Source organism: Zalophus californianus, chromosome 2, assembly GCF_009762305.2.
Source record: "Zalophus californianus isolate mZalCal1 chromosome 2, mZalCal1.pri.v2, whole genome shotgun sequence".
Lineage (NCBI taxonomy): Eukaryota > Metazoa > Chordata > Mammalia > Carnivora > Otariidae > Zalophus > Zalophus californianus.
The window spans coordinates 69,447,626-69,472,750 of NC_045596.1; the positions used below are offsets into that span (position 1 = coordinate 69,447,626).

The 25,125-nt window shown below is 38.4% G+C and overlaps 1 protein-coding gene across 6 annotated transcripts in view; it reads left to right on the plus strand.

Moving 5' to 3' along the window:
- The window catches only part of ARHGAP24 (Rho GTPase activating protein 24), a 490,733-nt gene that overhangs the window by 411,887 nt on the left and 53,721 nt on the right, over positions 1-25,125 (plus strand). For 5 of the 6 annotated variants that reach the window (XM_035726277.1, XM_035726276.1, XM_027599710.2 and 2 more), the window contains one exon: positions 10,049-10,171. In XM_035726277.1, the coding sequence (XP_035582170.1) occupies positions 10,049-10,171 (123 nt within the window). Of the gene's footprint in view, positions 1-10,048; positions 10,172-17,141; positions 18,123-25,125 lie in introns of those variants that run through there. The other variant, XM_027599709.2, reaches the window with a different exon arrangement.

The window sequence follows — 25,125 nt, forward strand, 5'->3', positions numbered from 1 at the left end:
ATTATTGTAAAACCCAAATGAATCGAGGGATATAAAAGTAACTTGCAAACTTAAATCAACCTGCAGTTAATAATCTTGCAGATTTCTATTATTCAAAAACAATAAAAGGGGTGGGATACGAGAGAATTTTAAAAATGGATTTCAGCATTCTAATCTAGATCTTCAAAAGTGGTATATATCTTCCCAAATTCAGTGTTCTATTTCACTCATCAAACTCTGGGCATCAGGGAAAGAGGGATAACAAATCTGTATTCAGATACAAAAAGAAATGGTCTAATGTTTGCTCTGATAAAAGTATGGTATCTTTAATGTATGAGGCCCACAAATTTGCTAGACTCAGTAATCCCAAGTCAAATGACATGTCCTTGCAAAACTAGTTGCACAGTGTTAATCATTTACAACGCAAATAAGCAATTAGCAGTTATGTGATCCATAGCTTTAGGGCTTAGTACTTCGTGGGCTGAATGGCTGTCACTGAAAGAGTCAGATATGGATAAAAGCTAACAGGATGAGTGTGGCTGAAGTGCATGAATTCTAAAATTTATAGCCTCCGCCTATTAAAGCAAATTATCTTACAAGAGTAGTGGTTCTCAAACTTTACGATATGTCAGAATCATCTGGCAGGCATCTTAAAGCACAAATTGCTGGGGCCCACCACCACTGTTTCTGATTCAATTTGATTTGAGCTTGGGCCCAAGAATTTGCATTTCTAACAAGGACCCAGTTCTTCCTACATTTCTAGACATAAACACTGTACTTTCTTTTTTTTATTTTTTTAAAGATTTTATTTATTCATTCATGAGAGACAGAGGGATAGAGAGAGAGAGAGAGAGAGAGAAGCAGAGGGAGAAGCAGGCTCCCAAGGAGTAGGGAGCCTGATGTGGGACTCAATCCCAGGACCCTGGGATCATGACCTGAGCCGAAGGCAGACGCTTAACCATCTGAGCCACCCAGGCGCCATAAACACTGTACTTTCATCTCATATTGAGAAACACTGCAGGAGAGGGTTTATTTATGTGCTCATGGAGGGTATAAAGTTCAATATAGCTCCAAAACATTTCTCCCAAACTTTCCAATATTCCTCGACATTCAAGTGATCATTTGTGCTGTGTATTAAGAGTCCTCCTAATAAAACAGTACTTTTAATTTTAGATTTATTCAAACCAACGAACTCTCTGCCTTGCTTCTTTGACTATTAATGACATTCCATTTGCTGCAAGTTGGTGATTATTGCATCGAGACTTGTTTTCCCTTGTGATTCTGGTCTGTATCATCATTGTTGAAGTAACACTGATCTAAATATACATATCAGCTATTCTACCTGCCTGCCTTCTATATCAGTGAGATAAAATATTGAATTCACTGATCTCCCAAACTAGCCAAGCTAAATTAGAAGAGGACGTAAACTCTAGATGCCTTGGCTCTGCCAAGGAAATATTCTGTCTACTTCTTGGAAATTTCAATCAGAATTTAATGAGATGCTGAGAAGGAAGTGCCTAGATGCTGCGCATCTGACATAAGTGAGAGTCAAAATATATTGTTGGACTTAAATTGAGATTCTATTCCAGGTCCAGGGCAATCTGGAAAACAAATATCCAAAATGTAATAAATTCTCGTTTTTGTAGTTAATGTACCTAGCACAGATAGTAGATGTCTTGAAAGAATGAGTCCAAGAATGTGAAAAATTAATGGAAATATAACTATGCCTATTTGAGGTTTTAAAATTGTCATTAATTATTAAAAATTAAATGGATCACAGCTCTGCTTTTAAAAACATGACCAATAATGGGGACACCTAGGTGGTTCAGTTGGTTAAACGTCTGCCTTGGGATCAGGTCGTGATCTCAGTGTCCTGGGATTGAGCCCGGTGTTGGGCTTCCTGCTCAGTGGGGAGTCTACTTCTCTCCCTTTCGCTCTGCCCCTACCCCCACAATTTGTGCTCTTTCTTTCTCTCAAATGAATAAATAAAATCTTTAAAAAATAAAAAAACATGACCAGTATAAAAATCAATATTTACTTGACAAATAAACCAATAGTTACTTTTATAGTTCCTATAAAAGGATTTTGCTTTATGGAGGTATTCAGAATATTTGTTCAAAAATAAGCTAGCTTTCTGCATTTTAAAGGATTCAAATTACACATAATTTACTGAAAAATTTAGTATCAAAATTTTTATACAGGGCAATAAAAATAACAGCATAGCATACCATGTCCCAAACACTATTCCAAGTATTTTGTGGTGTTATTCATTCGGTTAATTCACAATAACACCATGAGGTAGGTGCTTTTAGCACTCTCAGTTAAAGATGAAGGATCTCACAGCTAATCAATGACTAATTTGAACTTGATGAGCCTGGCTTCACTGTCCTTCACTGACCATTTTTTAGTACTTCTTTGTAAGTACCTCTTGTTTTTGCAGTTTGATCCAGCTAGCACTTTTGGTCTCATACTCACATTTTTTGATATTTTTTATAGTGAAGTTTGAGTAAAGACAAGTGAGAAGTGATTTGTACGGTATAAAATGTTTATGTCAATGTTTTTTATATCTGTAGCCAAATAGACAGACTTCCAGGAAATCATTTCTAAACATAATGATTAGAAATCTACCAAAATTAATAAATACCAATCAATCTATAATTTGTTAAAAAGTGTACATTTATAGTTACTTTCATCTTAAACATAAATTAACTATGTAATGCAGGCAGATTCTTACAAAGAGATTATGACCTAGGAAGAGGTATAAGAAATATGTAAAACAGTTTTATAAAGTACTCCTGAAATTAAAATGTAGCATTAATTTTATTATAATGCAAGATAACATTTGGTAATTGTTTGTTGTGTGATATTGACTACACACTACAAACAAAATGATGGTTATTGCTATCGGTCCCATAATTAATTCTCATTTTCTGATTTAGGGGTTTTAAAATATTCAAAATATCATTAGAGAGTCATACAATTTTTCCGTTGACAGCATGCATTTAAATTTTGCCCTTCTGATACTTTTGAAATTAGCCTTTGAGGAAGAAATACTTGGAAAAAAATTTGATTAGCAAAGCATACAAAAACTCTTAATTTTCAGATAACCATGTCTCTGTAATATACAAAACAATATGGAAAAATTAAATATGATATTGATTGTGAGACCAATTTGTTTTCTGGCCTCATCTTGTAAATTATGTGCTGTTTTATTGTTCTTTGCTGTTATTTATTAAGAGGTGGTGGTATCCATAGAAGCCTGTACCTTGTTGTTTGTACTTCACATAACTTGGGTTGTTTTACAAATAACTGGCTCCATAAAAAAGAGGAAATGTTTTCCTATTTCAGTAATTTTCCACTGATATCCTTCAGAATTTACTTTATATCTTGCAATTTATCATTAGAGTTCTACTACCAGTGAAGACCCAAACTAAGTTTTGAGGCAGGTAGTGCTTTAAAAAAATAAAATAAGAACTTGCAGTTGTATGAGTGAAAATTAGTAACACTAACTAGAGTATAAATTATTTTTCTGTAAGCTATATAAAACAAATAGCATAATAGGTCTAGTTTTGACCTGATTTGCAATTAGGAATGAGGAAACATTTTGCTCGTGAAATTATTAACAGTATCAGGGGAGTTTACTCAAATGTTCCTGGGTCTGTACCATGAACTGTACTTGCAAAATGAACCCAAATGTCTATGATCACAGTTTCCCTTGAGCAACTTTCTTTAAAATTTAAATGCAAAGAAATACTTTCCTGTGCATGTTTAAAAGTTTATTTACTCAAAATGATACACACATAAATACTTTGCTTCTGAGTAATTGTTTTGCTTTTTAGTTCATAATTATGACAATTTACAAGTATTTTTCTCTGAGGAAAAAATAACAAAAGTTTACATTGGTAACTCTTCTTGGAAATTTCCACACAATAAATTCAGAAAAATATTTCTTTCAATATATATCTTTTAAGAAGGGTAATGGACATAATAGTAGTAGTCTCTTTTTTACTGAGATAATCCTAGTGACATGATGCAGTCTGCACTCAGCAGCACTGGCCTCCTGTTCCAAATCTTCCTTTGGGGATGCTTGGGGATCAGGATCTGGGGAAGGAGGCAGATGAAATTATAGGTAAATTAAATGAGAACTCAAAGTGAACAATCTGAAGCAACACTGAGTGATGTTAGTGACAATTACCTTCCAGCTCACCTGGGCTTTTTATGGATTTAGTGCTTTCATGACCATATCATTCCAATCATTTGTTCTGTTCAATAATGCTTTTTTCTCATATCAAATAATACATGTTAGAACATCTGGAATAATACAGGAGAAAACACACGGTTGAGCATCTGGAAAATATAGAAAGGTACAAAAGGAGAGCAAAGAAATTCCCAATCCTATCATTCGGAGATAATCGTTGTTAAAATTATTGTCAATTTCAACCTAGCATCTTATTTATCTAACTTTCTGCCTATATGAAAATTGAGATAATATCACATAAAAATGTGTATATTTCCTTTTGTATAACAGAAACTCATATTAAGAAGTATCCTTCAAAATCCTATTATAGTGGCTGCATCATAAGGAACATTATCCGTACTCCTATAAACAATGAGCATGTATATTTTGGCATACCTTTTCCAATGTTTCTCTTAAAATTAAAAAAATTCTATGCAGAAGTATGCTAGTCAGTAGAGCATGTACCTCTTGATCTCAGGATTATAAGTTCAAACCCCATGTTAGGTGTAGAGATTAATTAATAAAATTTTTAAAAATTCTATGCAAAATTATTCATCAAAAATATTATCTCTTAAATTATTATTTTATAATTATTAGAGGAGTCAAACTTTTCATATGGTTAATTGATATTGCACCTCTTTTTAAAATTAACTGTACATTTACTTTATTGTAGATTTCTTTAGCTTACTTTTTAATTTTAGATTAAGCTTTTTCTTAGTCTATTAAATTCATTAAGCTTTTCTTAATCTACCTTTTAATTTTTGCAAAAGTTAATTATGTCAAGTATTTATTTTGTTTCAGAGAATCTATATTATTTCTGGGAAAAAACAATTTATATCAAATGCAAATATACAGAAGATCCCAATAAAATGCACACGTATTTTCAATTACATATAAACAAGTAAAATTGAACAGTATGACCTACTCAGTTAACTTAAAATCACAGATGCTTGAAGTATTAACACTACCACCAAAGCATTGCTACCAACCCAAGCTAGTATCTAAAAGATGTGTACAATTTTCTGAAGCATTGTGTCCTTTAAAATGTGTGCAAATCTAAAGTAGTATTAAAAAATAAAAACAAAACTGAGCAGGTATTAATTTTCAAGTGGAATTGAACAATGTAGAGTATATACTGACTTTAATATCATATTATATACACATATTCACATGTATATATGCATATATGGGTTGAAGATGACTATGACACTCTTACTCCAGTGAAAATTACATCTCAAGACTGCTTTTTTTAAAATTTCACCTTTTGAAAAAATTTTGGATCCATGAATTGTTAAATGGAACATTAAGCCCTGTAAAGGATTAACAGAGTGGAACGATTCACATGGTTGAAGGTCAATATTGAATTTATTTATCAGCTTGTACATTTAGTAAATTGTTTTTGAGCCCCTTTAATTGCAAGGTGCAGTACCAGCTCTTAGACCTGAAGGGCTGTGAATTAGAACAGATGGCATCTCTAGGTGGAAATCACATGTTTTTAGTAGCGTGTCTAGTTCGTGTTTATATAAATGTCTCCAGTTGTTTTAATCGCATTCGAAACAATGAGTCTATATTTCCACCAAGACTGGTAGGTAAAGTTTCTTTCATCTTTTCCCCATCTCTTGTTAATACCCTGCGGAATCAAGATCCATATCCATGGGTGAAGTTCACAGATGGGATTTCATATCTGTGATTGGCAGTCTAAATGAGATTCAGGGTCAGAGATAGAGAATCAAATGAAAAGTCAGGGGATAATGGCCAGTTGTGCTTATCATTCTCTTTCTTCCCTGCTTTCAGGCAGAAACACACTCCAGTGGCTGTCATTCACTCATTACTAGGGCTGTCTCTGCCCGGGCTGGGAGTGACACAGCAGGATATTGCTGTCTGAATTGCTAAGTATCCCTTAGGCAAAGACAATAATTAAAATATTCAGATTTCAAAATGGTAATTTTTTTGGCCTAACACTGGGATGTAAGTGGATAAGAATACAGAATAAATTGTAAGTACTGCGCCATGCCAAATGAAGCACGTCTTCCTTTTGTCATTTAGTTCTTTCTGCCACTTCTCTGTAATATGGCCATGTGCATGCATATTAATATGTGGCATATATTTACATACATGTACAGTATATAATTTTAATGTGCATTGTTATGTATCAGAGAAAGATAGCTTTGTAATAGTTGCTATTGACTAACTGTTCTGAAGCACTTGCTAGACATAATATCTCTGAGGTCAAAATAAATATAATTTGTTCTTTTCACATTTGTAGGTGTGGGAGCAGTTAAATGAGGCTGAATTAATATTTGTAGAATTTCTCCTTTAGCCTAACACAGGGCTAATATTGTCACTTCATTTCATTGAATTCTCACAAAAGTTTACTCTATCAGTATAATTATATCTAAAGCCTAATTAAAAACACTGAGTTTCCAGAAGTTATATAATTTCCCAGAAATCAAACAGCCAGTACAAGGTAAAATTAAGATTTTAGCTGGGTTTTCTCTGACTCCTAAACCTATGCTTTTTCAGATACGAGTTGCTTAAAGTGATGATGGACCGAGGTTGGACCTATAGGTGTAAGAGGGTCAATGTTTCCCAAACAGTGAGGTGTTCTTTATAGTATGGGAAGGCTAGCCTTGTTTAGTCAAGAATTTATAAACATTAAGAAACCAGTTTTTTTAAAGATTTCATTTATTTATTTGAGAGACTGAGCAAATGAGAGAGAAAGCACAAGCAGAGGGGAGGGGCAGAAGGAGAGGGAGAAGCAGACTCCCCTGCTGATCAGGAAGCCTGACTCGGAGCTTGATCCCAGGACCCCGGGATCATGACCTGAGCCGGAGGCAGACGCTTAACCGACTGAGCCACCCAGGCGCCCCAAGAAACCAATATGATGTGGTTCCTTAGCCCCCCCCTTATTCCCATCCAGTTGTATTAAAATATACAACACCAATTCTACTTGTTCATATGATTGGCTTAAAGTTATTTCACTTCTTTGACCTTTCACATGTTCTATAAATTTACATCAGTGGTAGAAGAGTTGTATTTCTCAACCTAGGACAATTGAATGGAAATCAGAGGTCACAGATTCAAATGCCTATGGCTTTCACACCTATGTGCAGATTAGGTTGGACGGGAAAGAATAGTGAGTGGTGGGGTGGGCCTGTTATGAACTGGAGCCTATAATATAAGTTCCTCATGAAGGTGTTTAGATCCAGTTAGAAACAAACATAGAATGTCTTATTTGTTTCGGAGGTACAGATCTGTAATTCAACAGTCTTACACAATTCACAGCGCTCACCATAGCACATACTCTCCCCAATGTCCATCACCCAGCCACCCCATCCTTCCCACCCCCCACCACTCCAGCAACCCTCAGTTTGTTTCCTGAGATTAAGAATTCCTCATATCAGTGAGGTCATATGATACATGTCTTTCTCTGATTGACTTATTTCACTCAGCATAACACCCTCCAGTTCCATCCACGTCGTTGCAAATGGCAAGATTTCATTCCTTTTGATGGCTGCATATATTCCATTGTGTGTGTGTGTGTATATATATATATATATATATATATATATATATACACCACCTCTTCTTTATCCATTCATCTGTCGATGGACATCTTGGCTCTTTCCACAGTTTGGCTACTGTGGACATTGCTGCTGTAAACATCAGGTGCACGTACCCCTTCAGATCACTACATTTGTATCTTTGGGGTAAATACCCAGCAGTGCAATTGCTGGATCATATGGTAGCTCTATTTTCAACTTTTTGAGGAACCTCCATACTGTTTTCCAGAGTGGCTGCACCAGCTTGCATTCCCACCGACAGTGTAGGAGGGTTCCCCTTTCTCCGCATCCCCGCCAACATCTGTCCTTTCCTGACTTGTTAATTTTAGCCATTCTGACTGGTGTGAGGTGGTATCTCATTGAGGTTTTGATTTGGACTTCCCTGATGCCGAGCGATGTTGAGCACTTTTTCATGTGTCTGTTGGCCATTTGGATGTCTTCTTTGGAAAAATGTCTGTTCGTGTCTTCTGCCCATTTCTTGATTGGATTATTTGTTCTTTGGGTGTTGAGTTTGATAAGTTCTTTATAGATTTTGGAACTAGCCCTTTATCTGATATGTCATTTGCAAATATAAATGAAGGGGGGGAATCAGAGGGGAAGACGAACCATGAGAGACTATGGACTCTGAGAAACAAACTGAGGGTTCTAGAGGGGAGGGGGGTGGGGAGATGGGTTAGCCTGGTGATGGGTATTAAGGAGGGCACGTATTGCATGGAGCACTGGGTGTTATGCACAAACAATGAATCATGGGACACTACATCAAAAACTAATGATGTAATGTATGGTGATTAACATAACAGAATAAAAAAATTTTAAAAAGAGAACAAAGAAAACTCAAAAAAAAAAAAGCAAAAATGTCTCAGTCAGACATGACACTTGGATATGAACTAATTCAACCCGAGGTTGCAAGTGTACAGTGCTTAGTGTTCACTTAGCGAACACTTAAGTGTGCATAGACATTTTGAGCACCTCAGAAGTTAGTATAATACTAAAATATTATCAGAATTCAGTTATATGTTCCATTTCCTTAAGTAGTCCTTCTGTGAAGAACACTCTAATTATTTTCAAAGAGATCAAAGCAGTATAGTTGCTGATACATGTCTTCGGAAATACTCCTTTAGGGGCTCCTGGGTGGCTCAGTTGGTTGAGTGTCTGACTCTTGATTTTGGCTCAGGTCATGATCTCAGGGTCATGAGATCAAGCTCCTTGTGGAACTCCACACTCAGCATGGAGTCTGCTTGTTCCTCTCCCTCTGCTCCCCGCCCCCTGCTCCCTCCCCCTCTGTCTCTCAAATAAATAAATAAATAAATAAATAAATAAAAATAAATAAATAAATAAAATCTTAAAAAAAAATACCCCTTTAACCATAAAATAAGAAGTAAGGAAAACCATGACTCAAGACCCCTTTCAAGGTCAGGTATGGTTATGCCTATTTTATAAATGAGAAATTTAAGTCATTAGGGAAAGGTAAATATGGTATAAAACATTTCTAAGAAATTAAATCACAGGCATCTGAGGTCTAGCACTTCAAAACTGATGTTAGAGATTATAAAAGTTTAAAGGTATATGGGTTGTTCTTTGGAGGGGTGGTAAAATGAGAGAAACCATCAAGCTTTTGCATGGAGGCACCCCTGGGGTTTCCTAAAGCTTACGCTTTGGTGCAAGGGCCATCTAGGGGGTTGATTTGACATTTGTGGCTGGCCAGGCTATGCCTTCTTCTCCTCTTCTCTTTGTTTGCCCCCTTGAAGGTGTGTTCTGGGCGAAGAGGCTTCCCTTCCATGATGGAGCAATAGAAGAGGACCTCTGGGTCAAAAGTTTTCCATGTAGTTCTTTTCCCTTTCCTAGAACTCCCCTGATCGCCCAGGATGTCCTGGTTGGCCTCACTGTGTGTGTATTGAGCAGTACTCAGACTGCTCAGCACTTGCTTCCAATGAATATCCAGGCTCTGTGGATTACTTCTCCATCTTTCACTTTGCTTTGCTATTTCTCCTTGTTCAGCAGTGCAGTGTGAATAGACTGGATTATAAGTTAATGCAGACCTATGGGTTGTTGCTAGGACAAAAAGGCAGGCTTTGTTTGGGGAATGACATTTGTTCTCCAGTTTTCCCCTGGAAACATAAGAGCCTTTCCTTTTTAAGCAGATTTTTTCATTCTGAAACCATGGTAAATATTTCCAATTGATTGGATAGGCATAGTGTACATTTCAGGGACACTGCTGCTGATGGGGAATCTTCAGCTGAGCACACACTCATGTGTTACTATCCTACAGGAGGCGATCGAGATCGGATGACAGCAAACCATGAGAGCTACCTCCTTATGGCGAGCACCCAGAATGATATGGAAGACTGGGTTAAGTCCATCCGCCGAGTCATATGGGGACCTTTCGGAGGAGGTAAGTATATATAGAATTGTGGAAGAACAGAAAGGGAGGTCAAATTTGTTCATCCTTGCCCTCCCAGTTGATGTTTCTATGAGCTCCTATTTTCAAATGGACGACCATTAAAATAAATAGTAAACCATTCCATGTTACTGGACATATATCTAAGTAACTCTCAGAAGTTAATTTAAATCAAATATCATCAATAACCAACTTTCTTCTATGAATATCTTGAATTATAAAAAGGGATGATATAATTTTTTTTGGATTTTTCCATTTCACTAACAATAAATAGTTATAGGAATTGTACTATAAATGTAGATTAGTTAGGATTATGCGGATATGGGGAAAAATTTTTTTTTTATTAGTATCTTTGGAAAGGAACTTAGCCCTGAGATGATCAGTGATATCGAAGAAGAATGATATCAAAGATGAGAATCTGATGATTACTAGAGTAACAAAATGCTTTGTGATCAGGCATTTTGTTTGTGGGTTTGATAAATTTTTAAAAATCTTAGTTAATACAGTTTTGAGAATGCACTATTTGAAGAATAAACTAAATGGTACTATAAATAGAACTAAAAGGAGGAAGAAAGGGTAAGAGACATGATCTTTGTCTATCAAGGATTATAAAATAAACAGATATGACATAAACAGACAAATTACATAAGTCAAAAATTCAGCAAGTGGAACCAAAAACGATAAGGACTCAAAAAAATTTGTCTATAACCAACATGCATTTTCCAAAATGTAAAGCCTAATTATTTTATGTTCATGTAGTTAAAACATATTGTATTAAATCAAATTCGTCTTTAGCAAACCAGTTATATAATTCCAATATTTATTTTATATTCTCTTTTGTGTGTTGTCAGCATCCTGAACTCAGAAGTGAATTTTTTTTTCCCTTAACATCTTAGATAATTCTTAGGCTAGAGTTGTACTTTTTCCAGAATATTATATAAATGGAATCATACAGTATCAGCCATTAAGTCTGGTTTCTTTCACTTTGTAGAACACACTGGAGAGTCATCCATGCGTTTGCACATATCAGCGGTCTGTTCTTTTACATTGCTATGTAGTATATTGCATGAATGTACTGCGATTTGTTTATTCACTCGCCAGTTAATGAATGTTTGTTTCTGGTTTGGGCAATAATGAGTAAATTTGCTGTAAACAGTTGCATACAAAAAAAAAAAAAGATACTTCTTAGGCTGACTCACCACTTTATATTTTAGCATAGCTTCAAAGATGTACTTTAAAAAGTTGGAAAGTTAGGTTTTACCAGGTGAACGTTACAGGTCTGCAAATTGTCTGTTTTCTAGCAGGGCCTTCTGTTGGGGAAGGGGGCGATTCCTCACGGGGTGACTGTTCATTCCAGTTTGCCTGGTAACAGTCTGGTTTACAACTGTCATCCCAGAATAATCATTGATAGTGCTGCTTTTCACTTTCATGGTATCATAGTTCTACGGTGACAACTTCTACGGTCACCCTATCCATATGCTTAAAATGGCTAGTAAATGACTATGTAAAACATTCGAAAAGGCCTGTGGCAGAGATTCCCCTACAACATTAGCAAAAGATTGCTCACGATTAGTCTTGAGTCATGTACCCCCATGCTGGAGGTTCGCTGATTAGCTCCAGAGCCAGGGATTTGTGGGGTGCCTGAAGATGTATCTTTTCAAAGTTCCTGTCATTTCTAAAGACTCTCTTTCCCCCTAGTTTCCCCCTAGTCACATTTCTGGGGCTTCTGAGTTTAGGAGGATCCTCAATATCTGTCGAAGGAGGTATTTTTGTTTGGGATTATTTCCACGAAGTGTGCCATTTTCTCCCTTTCCTCCACTTCCATCTGCCCTTTTCTCAAGAAAAATGAATGGGATCCAGTTAGCTTTATTAAATCAGTAGCCACAGATGTCCTGCCAGCTCAGGAGTCCCAGAAGTTATCCCAGTGGGACTAGACAAGAGCTATATATAAAACTTCAAATTTATGAACTTGGAAGGGAGCTCTGGTACTTGAGAGGTCTGTATACAGTCATCCCCCCTCATCTGTGGTTTCTCTTTCTGCAGTTTTCAGTTACTCGCGGTCAACCATGGTCCAGAAACAGAAAATGCTCCTTCTGGTCTATCGTCAGAAGGTCAATAGTAACCTAATGCTATGTCACAGTGCCTACGTCATTCCCCTCACTTCATCTCATCACATAGGCATTTTATCATCTCACATCATCACAAGAAGAAGGGTGAATACACTACAAGATATTTTGAGAGAGTGACAACAGTCACATAACTTTTATTACAGTGTGTTGTTATAATTGTTCTAGTTTATTGTTATTCATTATTGTTAATTTCTCACTGTCCTCAATTTATAGATTAAACCTTATCATAAGTATCTATCTAAGGAAAAAACATAATATATATAAGGTTCAGTACTATCCCCAGTTTCAGGCATCCACTGGGGGTCTTGGAACATATTTCCTGTGGATAAGAGTGGACTACTGTACTTTATCCTATGCAGTGAGCTTCAGGGATTTCGTAAATGTTTGATTCAAATTTACTTGTAAAGAGATATATTTTAGCATAGAACACTTACCATAGAAACAATGCTCCAGTAAAAATTTTTCTGCTCTTTTTGTTTAATTGAAGAGTGTTATGAGAATGCAAGGCAAACTTTTAAAGGACTCATTCAGTTTGCAATAAATCCTTTGTGATCCAACTGAACATTAGAATTGTTTAAAGTAAATACAGACTATAGAACCAAACTGAATATTGACATTGGTAGCAGATTGCAGTTGTCACCCATAATCTAGGGTTTCAAATGTTTGTATTACTATCCCCTCTCTCTGCTCATTGATTGAATTTTAAAGAAATATCATAAATTTGAATTTCAAACAAATTTATATAACTAAAACCCCTTTTATTTATCTTATATATTAGGAGTACACTTAACATTTCGTTGAAAATATGTTTCCTACTGATGAAGAACAGTTTAAAACCACTGTTTTAGTTCATACCCAGATTTTGTGGAGTAGGTCATTAAGACCCAGGGAGGGTGACTAACTTGCCAAATGTCAATCACACTGTGAGTAACAGAACTACAAAGAAAACCCATGGCTTCCGGTTTGTGAGCTCCTCCTGCTTTCTCGCACAACAATGTGGTCTATTACCTCTATTGTGGGAATGGAAAACCTGCAATTACAAGCCCATTCCTTACTAGTAGTATATCCTTCAGTATATGAAAACAAAAATTTTAAAATTATGCTAATTAAAATAAATATGGCTTTTCAAGTCCTTCAAAAATACCTGAATTGATAAGATCAAGAAAGCAAAAATACAACCACCAGATTGGGAAGAGGTATTTCCAGATCATATATTTAATAATGAACTTGTATCCAGAATTTATAATGAACTCTTAACAACTCAATAACAAAGAGAAATTAAAAATTTGACTCATTTTGACTCAATTAAAAAATGAGCAAAGAATCTGAATAGGGGCACCTGGGTGGCTTACTCGGTTAAGCATCTGCCTTCAGCTCAGGTAATGATCCTGAGGTCCTGGGATCGAGTCCCACATCAGGTTCCCTGCTCTGCGGGGAACCTGCTTCTCCCTCTGCCTCTCTCTCTCTCTGTCAAAAAAATAAATAAAATCTTAAGAAAAAAAAATAATCTGAATAAACTTTTCTCCAAAACATTCAAATGGCCAAAAAGCACATGGAAAAATGTTCAGTGCTCTTAGTCATCTGGGAAATGCAAGTCAAAATCACAATGAGATACCACTTTACGCCCACTAGGGTGGCTAGAGTCAAAAAGTCCAATAATAATAAGTATTGATGAGGATGTGGAAAAATCAAAACGCTCCTACATTGCTAATGGGAATGCAAAATGGTGCAGCTGCTTTGGAAAAGAGTCTGGAAAGTCCTCAATCAATTAAACACAGAGTTATCATAGACTGTCATTTGTACTCCTAGGTAGATACATACCCAAGAGAAATGAAAATATATGGTCACACAGAAACTTGTATGTGAATATTTATAGCAGCGTTATTGCTAATAGTCCAAAAGTGGAAAAGCCCAACTGTCCATCAATGGACAAATGAGTCAATAGAATGTGGTATATCCATACCAGGGATTATTATGCAGCCATAAAAAAGGAATGTGGTACTGATACATACTACAATGTGAATAAACCTTGAAAACATGCTAAGTGGAAGAAGCCAGTCACAAAAGGCTACATAGCATCTGATTCTGTTCCCATGAAAGTACAGAACAGGGAAAACTATAGAAACAGAAAGTAGATTGGTGGTCATTTAGTGCTGGGATGGGAATGTTGGGGGGGGGTGGTAGTCCAAGATAAGGGATTTCTTGTTGAGGGGATGAAAATATTCTAAAATTGACTATGATGATGGTTGTATATATCTGTGAATGTGCTAAAAAGCAATGACTTGTACACTTGAAATGGGTGAACCCTATATGTTAATTATATCTCAGAAAAGCTGTTAAAAAATTCTTCAATTGCCATAATTGTCTTTCATAAGAAAATACATTTTCTCCTCCCTATCTTAGTTATGGAACCCAAGATTCTGTTAATCTTAAATAAAGACCTCTTAGATTTCAGTCTCCCTCCCACTACTTAAATATTGTTGTGGTCATTGATTAAATGGTATCTGCAAGACATTTGGAAGGTGACCTATCACTCTGATATACAATTTCTGTATGCCTCCTTTGGATACATTTTAAATGTGTTTATTACAGAAAGGGCATTTCATTACCTACACTGCACTTTCACAGCCTGTTTTTAAAAAGTTAAAGTTTTTCATGAGACACCTAAGCTTATCCTTGGTCAGGTTGCATATACATGTAAAATCTTCCCCCTTTACCATTACAATAATATGACATATGATGAAAAATAGGAGACACCCGAGGAGCTTGCCAAGCTTTTCAGTCTCTTAGAAATGAAAAACTGTTATGCGAAAATCATAAAATGTAGGGCTTTGGAATTATAGGCCTTTTCTTTTTATTAAATAAAGCAAACTTACAATGGACATTCAGATAAGGGAAGGGAACCAATGGAAATGGAAGAAGTAGACATTTGCTTAACAACCTAGCTTGATAACAAAATTCAGTATTGAATCTAGATACTTCAGCTTTGTGTTATCTGCTTAAAACCACTTGTAAACAGTTGCTTCCCATTAATAATGCTGAGAGGCACATTGTTTCTGCCTAAAAATCAAATCTGAAATTTAGGATGTCAAAGCATTTATTTAGCTTTGGAAAAGTTTACGTTTGTTTTGCTTATTTTTGCTTTTTTTAAAAAAAAAACTTGTTTTTTTTTTAAGATTTACTTATTTATTTGAGAGAGAGAGAGAGCACAAGTGGAGGGAGGGGCATAGTGAGAAGAGAGAGAACCTCCAGCAGACTCCCTGCTGAGTGCCAAGTCCCATGTGAGGCTCAATCCCAGGACCCTGAGATCATGACCTGAGCTGAAATCAAGAGTTGGACGCTTAACTAACTGAGCCATGCAGGTGTCCCTCCACTGTTTTTTTGTCTTTTGTCTTTTGGAGGTTTTTTTGTTTTTGTTTTTTTACAATTCTTTTCAATTGTTTTTGAGGCAATGTATATGGACGTGCCAAGCCCATGGTCTGGGAAGAGTGTGAATCCACTGAGTGTTCATTAGATCTGAGTGTTTTGCCTAACTTTAACTACTAACAAAATCAGGTTCTCCCTGTATTTCTGTCTCCTTACAAAAAGAGTTGAGTCAGAGACCCATTGATGCAGTAAAAATACTGAATGTGAATAATCTTCATGATGAATAACTGGCATGTGGTCAAGCAAGGGTTAATTAAGCGGTAATGTGGTCTTGCCTCTGACATAGGCAGCTACGTGATCTTGGATAAGGGGTATTAGCCCCCAGACTTTCAGTTTGCTTGTTTGTGAAATAAGAAAATTAAACAAAACCCTTTTAACTGAGATCCGTTCCAGCTCCAAAGTCCTGGGATTACATGTGTTCCCTCCATGCCAATGCTCAGGTCAGTGAGGTTTTCAGCGGGCTGAGGTGCCTCTCAGTCCAGCCTTGCCACTGTCTTGTTTATACCGAGTTATACTTTGTGGTTCCTTATTTTCCTAGTAGCATGCTTTGACACTGAGGGCCAAAACAAGTTTGAACCTAGGGCAGAAATCACTACTAATGATTCCTTCCGTGACAAACTACTACCTATCTGGGCATGCTGGTCAGAGAAATGATGTTTCTAAGGGGAGTGCCTTTGCAGTATTCCTCACAGTTTTGTAACAGCGCCTGTCAAATGGCTTGGAAGGAACGCAGAAACCTTGGCGGTCAGTTGGGGTTAAAGCACTAGCAGTCTGAATCTGCTCATGGACTAGCCAGGATGAATGATTAACCCAGTGAGTCAACTGTTCAGTGAGTGGGATTGAGAGTGTTGGTGGACATGGGGGCTGGGGCGGAGAGGGTGCATGCAAGAGCAGAGGAGAAAGTTGAAAACCGGATTGGTTTTCAAACCATAGCCAGAGACATATATATATATATATATATATATGTATAAATATGCATAAACACGCACCCATGAGTTGAGTTGACTTGTTTGTATGGTTATACCTGCAGGTTCTTTGTTACCAGATGGAGACTATTTTTCTATTTCACAGTCACACACGTATGTACCAGTCCGCACACATATGTTTCAGTGATATGCACATTGAAACCAGCACTCACAAATAGATTGAATCGCAAAATCTCTGAAAAAGTCTTGTATACGAAGAGAATAAATGCAGGAAGGAGGGGGGTAAAAGTTTTCCCCCTGGAGCTGGTTTGGTGCCGTTTGCTTTTAGGAGCGGCTGAGGCAGCCACAGCCAGCTCTCAAGGAGCTGCACAGACAAGGGCAGGGAAGTCAACGCAAAGTCAGAGGAAGAAGAGAGGGGTTCACACACCGTGTGGCATTCTCCCTCCTCCCCGCATGCTGTTGTGATTGCACCTGCTGCATGTGACCGGCGGGCAGCCACCGCGCAGCTGCCTCTGTGCTAGCTCCCGCCCAGCCCTCATTGAGAAAAGGGGAGCCGGAGCCGGAGGAGGGGGAGGAGAAACTCCCTGCAGAGCTGCCTCCTCCACGGATCCCAGGAGGCTCCTTGGAATGGGCACTCGACTGTTCTGACGTGGAGACTCCCTCGGGAGCCCCGGCCGTTTGAAGACAGAAGGGAAAAGGGAGAAGCCCGCAGAGAGCATCAAAGGCTGAGGGGTGCTCTAAAAGGAACTGGGGAGTCCTTTGAAAAGAACCTATCATGCACTGAAATGCTTTCTGGAGAAGGGGCCATTAGCTGCCTCCCCTTTTGCTCAGATGAAAGGAGCCAGCAAGGACGGTCCTGAAGTATTCCTCAGGGGCCTTTTTGTCATTGTTCCTTTTTCCCCCTTGCACACGACTGTTTGCTGACCTTTCCAGAAGAATCTCAGCCCCCCCCACCAGTTCCAGCTGAGAAGACAGTTCTTAATAAAACAAAACAAAACAAAACAAAACCAGCTCCTGCAGTTTGAATGGGAGGTGCAGCTTGCTTGCTGCGGTTCTTTTTGCTGTGACATTTTGGAATGTCTGCAGAAACTTCAAAACAAAACAAAACACCAAAACCATAAAACTCCTTGGATTAGGCAAGAGAAAAGGAAGTTTTTTTGCCAAAACAAGAAGTAAAGGAGAGGTGGTAACTTATCCCTGATCCAGGACCTGGATGATAAAAGCCTTCAAGTTCTAGGAATCAGCACTTCCATCCTAACAAATAGACAGGAGAAGGAGTAGCTGTGGGGTACCGCGCAGAGGCAGGTTTTAAAAAGAAGCCTGAGACTGGTTCAGAACCAGAGGCCTGTGTGATGCCTGAAGACCGAACTACTGGGGGACGCCCCTCAGGTGCCTTAGCATCAACTCCCTTCATTCCTAAAACTACATACCGAAGAATCAAACGGTGTTTTAGTTTTCGAAAAGGTAGGTAGATGATCTGTTAACGTCCCTTTAAAAAATATACATAGATTTGCGGATGCTTTAAGGTCAGTTGATGTTCGGATAAAATGGAAGTTTGAAAACCAAGAGATTAGAACTGTACGGGAGTGATTGCTGTGTCTCTGCTTGCCTATATTTATTTTTCGAGGTTCCTATTGATCTGTTTATGACTGTGAATGGGCCGGGTAGGTGGGGCTTAAAGAAGGGTAGTCCTGTAGGGATCACCTTGACTGATGGAAAGCCAAGCGAGCTGGCCTGGCCCTTCTGAGAGGAGGGGCCGAGGCGACCTTGGGCTGCTGCCAGACCTGAATCAAGCAGCCATGTTGTGACTTCTCAAAATCAGTCGCTCTCAGTTCCTTGTTCTCTGCCCCGATCATGTCGGTTTTGTTCTGGCTGCCTGTACTTGCCTCCCCTCCCCTCCCCTGCTGAGAAAATTTGAATAATTAGGTTATCTGTAGTGACTCCTTTTCAGGAGCCTTTTGACCATATTGACTAACACTGATTAGAAATAGGGGTCACCTTGACTTTCCAAATATATCAAAAGGTGGCATTGGCAAAGGCCAAAGACACAAACTTTCAGGACGAGGGAGTGGGAAAATCTCACGATTTATGATCAGTAAAAGAAGCATGCATTTCAGAATTGATTTGTGCAAGGGGAGTTAAAGGGTACAGCATAGGTAAGATAAAATGCTTTTAGAAAACATTTATGTATCAAAATATTTTTAAATGCCCTTTTGCTTTAAAATGGGGATAAATGACATGATTACTCAATTTGTCAGTAGGTAGTTATAATTTAATGTCATGCCTTTATTAGTAAGCTAATAATTTAATCAGGAGCAGATATGACTAGCGTCTAAGGTTCTTTCTCCCTTTTTTCTTTGATCTGCCACCTATTAACCCTTTCTACTTAGTAACCAACGAAAAAGAGAAGAAAACAAAGTAAGAAAAAAAACACGTGTGTGAAGCAAAATATAGTAGGAACTTTTTAAGACTAAACCTTGTTCCTTCGGAGTCTTTCCCTTTGAGCACTTAAGATCTGCCTATGATCATTATCCTGTACTATTAGCAAGGAATTCAGGTGTTAATTTATATTCCTCTCTCATCCACAAAGGTAATTAAGAGAGATGTGCCTCAGATTTTATAGATCTCTAGAGATTTCATGGTTACTGTTAAGATTGCATCATTGACAGAGAAACTGGTAGCAGTAGAAATTGAAAAAAAGGCGAGGGAGTCATTGCTTAAAGGACTTTCTCTCTTTTTCTAGCTCTTCCGGCCCTCAGCAACCAAAGTTAGTTTATCCAAACATGCAGAGAAGGTCTACTTTTCCAGGCTATTGCCGCTCATTTGTAACATGAGATGTTCTAGGGACATTTAATGTGTTTTGGAAGCACAGAGCAAGGTGTTTTTGACTTTTTCCATCTTCTCTCCAGTAGTGGAGCCCGGCATATCTGCAAGAATCCTGCCTAACACTGCTATTCATTATGCCCTCTTCCCTTTCTCCTTAAATACCAAGGAGGGAAGGCAGTGCCTGCAGAGAGAATCCCCTCGGGGCTGGCAACTGGCACCCACGGGAGTGGGGAACACTTCCACCTACCATCTCCTGTGGGTCATTTTTAAACCATTGTCCTGTCCTCTGCAGTCCTAGCAATCTGAGGGAATGTTCAGCATGCCAGTCAAGGACTGACATTTCTAATTTACAAAATTGCATTCTGGTTTCTGTCAGAACCATAAAGGAGAGGAGGAGCGGGAAGCATGGAGCTGTTTTAAGTTTCCTTCCCCTTTAGCCAGAGCCGGCAGCACACCAGCTCTGTCTCATTCCCTGGCGGCCGACCACAGTTGTGCAGTGAGGCTCTGGGAGAGAAGCAGCTTCTGCGTGCACAGCTCTAATCACTCCAGCCCGCAGTGGCATGACTCACTGGGATGTTTACATCTTTATTCAAGGTCCTGCACTGAAAAGAATGGACTTTTCTTTCAACCCTGTGCCACCCCCCCAAACCATGCTACCTTAGGAAGAGAGCGTTCTTTTGTGCTTTGTTTAATCTCCTGGGCACTCAAGTAGTTCAAGAAGTGGACCCATTTCTGCGTTCCTGTGTTCCTCAACCAGGCCTGTTGGAGAGCATCAGCTTCAGTCATTTCAGTGAAAGCAGAGGGAGAGTGCATGATTCATGGAAAAGCACCCAGGAGCAAAGAATGTTGACGCGTCTGCTTTTCCTGATCTACATTTAAAACATATTTTTTTACCGTTGTCAAGGGTAGGCCAACAGAAGAGGAGACTTGCCGCTTTAGAAGTACCCTCGGAATGAAGTGTGCAGTTGCGTTAAATTTTCCGGAGGCCTGGTGGTCTTGGAGAACTGCATGCTGCGCAGGCCCTAACTGACTTCTCAGGATTGTTTTCTCTTCCGCATCCCTTTGGTCCTTTAATGTCCTCTTCATCTCTCCATTTCTTCGTTTGGGTACTAATACAGGTTGCTGAAAATGTTTTCCCAGTGGTATGAAAAATCTAGGAACAGAGAAACATTTCTTAGGCAGGAAGCTGGGGATGGCAGTGCTTTGGATTTATGTTCTAGAGACAGAATGATTCCAACGTATTTTTACCCTGTTGATTTTGAAACTATATATGTAATTTTTTTTTTTTTACCTCTATAAGACTAATATCTAATGTGGGAAACACAACCAACCTTTTGATTACCTGGAGGTGCATACTACCTTGGTTCCTGAATGTTAGTGTTAATTTCTGGTCAAATAGACTCACTAGGTATTTTAAGATTGTTATGCTCACAGGACACACTGAGGTAAATTTTAAAGCCTAACTGTATCTTATTTGGGAGTTTTTGTTTTGTTGTTTTTGTTGTTGTTGTTGTTGTTGTTGTTGTTTTGTCTCTTCCTGAGGTGCTCTCCTCTTAGAGATAAGTCATCATTAATTCCCAAGAGCTTTTCCCCTACACTGTAACCGTTGGTTAGTAGCCGTGCATTATTGCTTCTTCCTTCTTTATAGACTTCCAGCTCCATTTCACTTTCTATCACCTTAGTTCTCTGTGCCTTTGTTGCTTCATGCACACAACTTATTTTAACCTAGGAAGAAGCTCTTTGAGACAGCATCCATCCTCGTTTCCACCCTAATGTTCTTCACAAATTCCTACAACACACAGGCCATTTGTAAAGCACTGACCGATCGGTATTCCTGAAAGAGTATTCTCAAGCATCCCACAGCTCAAATATTTTTATGAGTCCCTCTGGCTCCCGGGAGGAATTCCTAACTGTTTCATGTAATCATCAAGGCCTTCTAACCTAGCACATCTATTCCCTGGAGAATAAACTCCCAGTTCCCCAGACTGCCCCACTCTTTCTCCCTAAACACATGCCCTACTCCACTTCTTTGCTTTTCTTCAATATGCTATGACACTCTCTCTGCTCTGTTCAAACTTCATGCTTCCTTCTAGGCATTGCTGGCTCGCATTCCTCATCAAGTCTTCCCGGCTCACCCAAGCCTTCTGTGTAGTCCTTATATTTCTTATATGCTGCCACCTGGCCATCGTATATTCATAGCCATCTTAGAGTGCTTTATATACATTTGTGGTAAAAGATAAATAAGTAGAGAGAGAGATAGATAGATGATAGATAGATACATACATAGGTACATACATAGAGATAGAGATTTATTTACTTCTTCCCAGAGTGATGAATGGTAATAGGTCTATTCAATCGAGGATTCAAGGTTTATTGCAAACTGGTGAAGTACAGTATTATTATGTATATTTTCCTACTGGTCCATAGGCAATAATGAGTTTAAATAGTTTGTCATGGTTGTGACATGGTTGAATAAAACCAACATTTTCTTTAAAGTTTATTGTATGTTGTAATCACACTTAATGGAAATAGATTTGTCCAATAGAATGCTACTATCCAAATCCATATAATTTTAAATGAGTAGCTCATTAATTCATAATATCAAAATATTATGGAGCACGTACCAAGTGATTCTGGAGATGAGTAGGCAAAGAAAATAGGTTCCCTTGAATCTGTGAGTTCACACACTCCTTGAGGATAAAGACACATAAACCATTACTCTGTGGTAAGCCCTACAACAAAGTATATATGAAGACTGAGGAGCCCATGAACAAAAGACCAACCATGGGCTTATCTGGGAAGGCAGTAATTCATCTGAACTATGTAAAATCAGATTTAATCATTTAGATAGGAATCAGATTTAGACATTTTCTCCTGTATTCTCCTAAGAGAGTGGTCAGCACACCTATGGGGAAAAAAAAAAAAAAATATATGTCTGAATTGAATTAACGTAACACAGTGGAAAAGGAAGACTCTTAGAATTGTATAGACCTATATTTGTATCCCAGATCTGCCACTTTCTGGATGTGTGACCTCAGACCACCTAGCATTTCTGAATTGGTTTGTAGAAGGGAGCCCTCTGTGCAGAGTCCTTGGAGTGTCAAATAAAGAAAATACATGCAAATTGCATGGCTTGGTACCCAGACATAAACAGGGTCTGCTGGTCTGAGAGCTAGGCCGCTATTCTGGCATTATTACACTTCTTAGTTTTGCCAAGCCTTTCTTTTTCTCCCTCCTTCCCCACTCTGACTACAAGAAGAAATCAAAGATTCTACCAAACATTCACTGGTTTTTATAGATTCGGAGCTCCTGGGATTAAGAGATTTCTAGCCATATGAGATTTTTTGGTTGCTTAGGAAGTGTTGGTGACAGACTGAAGTAGACTTTGACTGTCTTTGTTTCTTAGTTCTGTACTAAATTGGATGTCTGCTATCTTGATTTGTCTTTTTATCGTGGGTGAATGTTCATTTTTAATTAAAAATTATTATAGGGCGGCTGGGTGGCTCAGTTGGTTAAGCGACTGCCTTCGGCTCAGGTCATGATCCTGGAGTCCTGGGATCGAGTCCCTCATCGGGCTCCCTGCTCAGCGGGGAGTCTGCTTCTCCCTCTGACCCTCTTGCCTCTCGTGCTTTCTATCTCTCATTCTCTCTCTCTCTCAAATAAATAAATAAAATCTTTAAAAAAATTATTATAATCCTAGTGATACCAAGACTTATTCTGCTAGCAGGATTGCAGTAAGCAGAAGGATAAGTAAAAGCAAGTTCTCCATATGGCTTAGGATATGATCTATAGGAAGAAAAGGGCAAGCACTCTGAGAAATCATGACAGCAGAGAATATGAGTAATAATGGAAAAGTTGTTTAACTTCTGGCTTTTCATCAGCATACCACAGACGTTTTTGTTTTCCAGTTTTTATAGAAATCAGTGTCACAGCCTGAGAATTACTGATGAGTGTCATTTTACAATGGAGTTATTCACTTATTCCCATAAGTGAGGAAGTGAAGTATTTTGTTTTAATGCACACATTAATTCCACAAATGTTTATGGAGCACGTGATCCTTACCCACTTTGGAATTAAGTTCCAGGGACATAAGCAAGAGAGTTTGTCTATCGGTCTTGGTGCATTCAGGCTGCTGAAACAAAATATCATAGACTATGTAGCTGATAAACAACAGAAATTTATTTTCCACAGTTCTGGAAGCTAGAAGTCTGAGATCAGGCTGGTGCGAGCCCTTTTTTGGGTTTTAGACTGTCAATTTCTTGTATTCTCAAGTGACAGAATAGGAAGAAGCAAGAGAGGTCTCTGGAGCCCTTTACCCAGGCACTAATCCATTCAGGGAGGGCTCTACCCTCATGACCTAATCACCTCCCAAAGCCCCACCCTAGCACCATCACCTTGGGCAGTAGGTTTTTCAGTGTAGGAATTTGGAGGGGACACAGACACTCAGACCATGGCACTGTGGTTGAATGGAGTCTGAGCCATGGAGGGTCCTTCAGATCCGGCACCAGTCCCAGTTCAGTCCTTGTGTCTGGCACCTTGGGGAATTTCCCCACCCCTCTCTGATGTTTATTGGATAGACACATAGTCTACAGCTGTTACCCAATATTATTTATAATAATAATAAATGCAAAGTAATTATTTTACTATTGTGATTATAAAAGTACATTCCTCTTATGACTGGTGAGAGAGAGTAGTCCAGTACAGATAGGCATCTAAATAAATAATTACAAGGCAATGCTAAGAAACCAAAGGAGAAACATATCAAACTTTGGGTCTGGAGCAATGAGGGAAGTTAGTAAAGACTTCACACAGGAGATCATATGAACTGAATCTTGCAGAATAAGTTTCCCTAGGCTGACTCATGATGGCAAAACCTACTTCCTTCTAGAAGGAAGCCTGAAGATATGCTAGGTCATATTGGACTTAAGGAACAACTAATAGTCCAGTATAGATAGAGAGCATGTTGTTTTTGAGCAAGCAGTAGAAATGAGAGTGGATATGGCACAGGGCCTGGCACACAGTGGGCGCCACCTAAACATTTGTTGATTGAATGGCAGATAAAGAGGCAGAGATCAGATTGTGGAGACTTTGTATCGTGTGAAAAAGAGTTGCGTTGGCCAGTGGGCACCACTGGAAGAAATAAAGCAAAGGAATGTCATGATCTAATTTAAATATTATGAAGATCACTATGGCAGCACTTGCCTGAAATAGATACTCTGCTCTTCAAAAAATCACTTAAGAAATATTGAGGATCTAGCCTAATGTAGTGACAGCGAGTTTGGAAGGGACCCATATGGTGACTAAGTGATGGTCATGAAGGAAGGAGGAATCTAGGCTGACTCTCAGATGGCACTTCAAATGTTCAGGAGGGTAACTGGAACTGATAACCAAAACCAGATTACAGGAAGTAGAACAGGTTTTAAAGAAAAGGTGACTTCGTTTTAGAAATTCTGAGTTTGAGAATGTTTTGAGATATCCATGTTGAGGGGTCTAACGGGCACTTAGAAATCCAATGCCAAGGATCGTAAGAGTGGCCCAAACTGAGATGATACAGATCTGGGAATACTGTTAGACAGTGAGATTAAATGTAGTCAAGCAAAGAAATTGTGTCAAGTAGCATAAAATAGGGCTGAGGACAGAA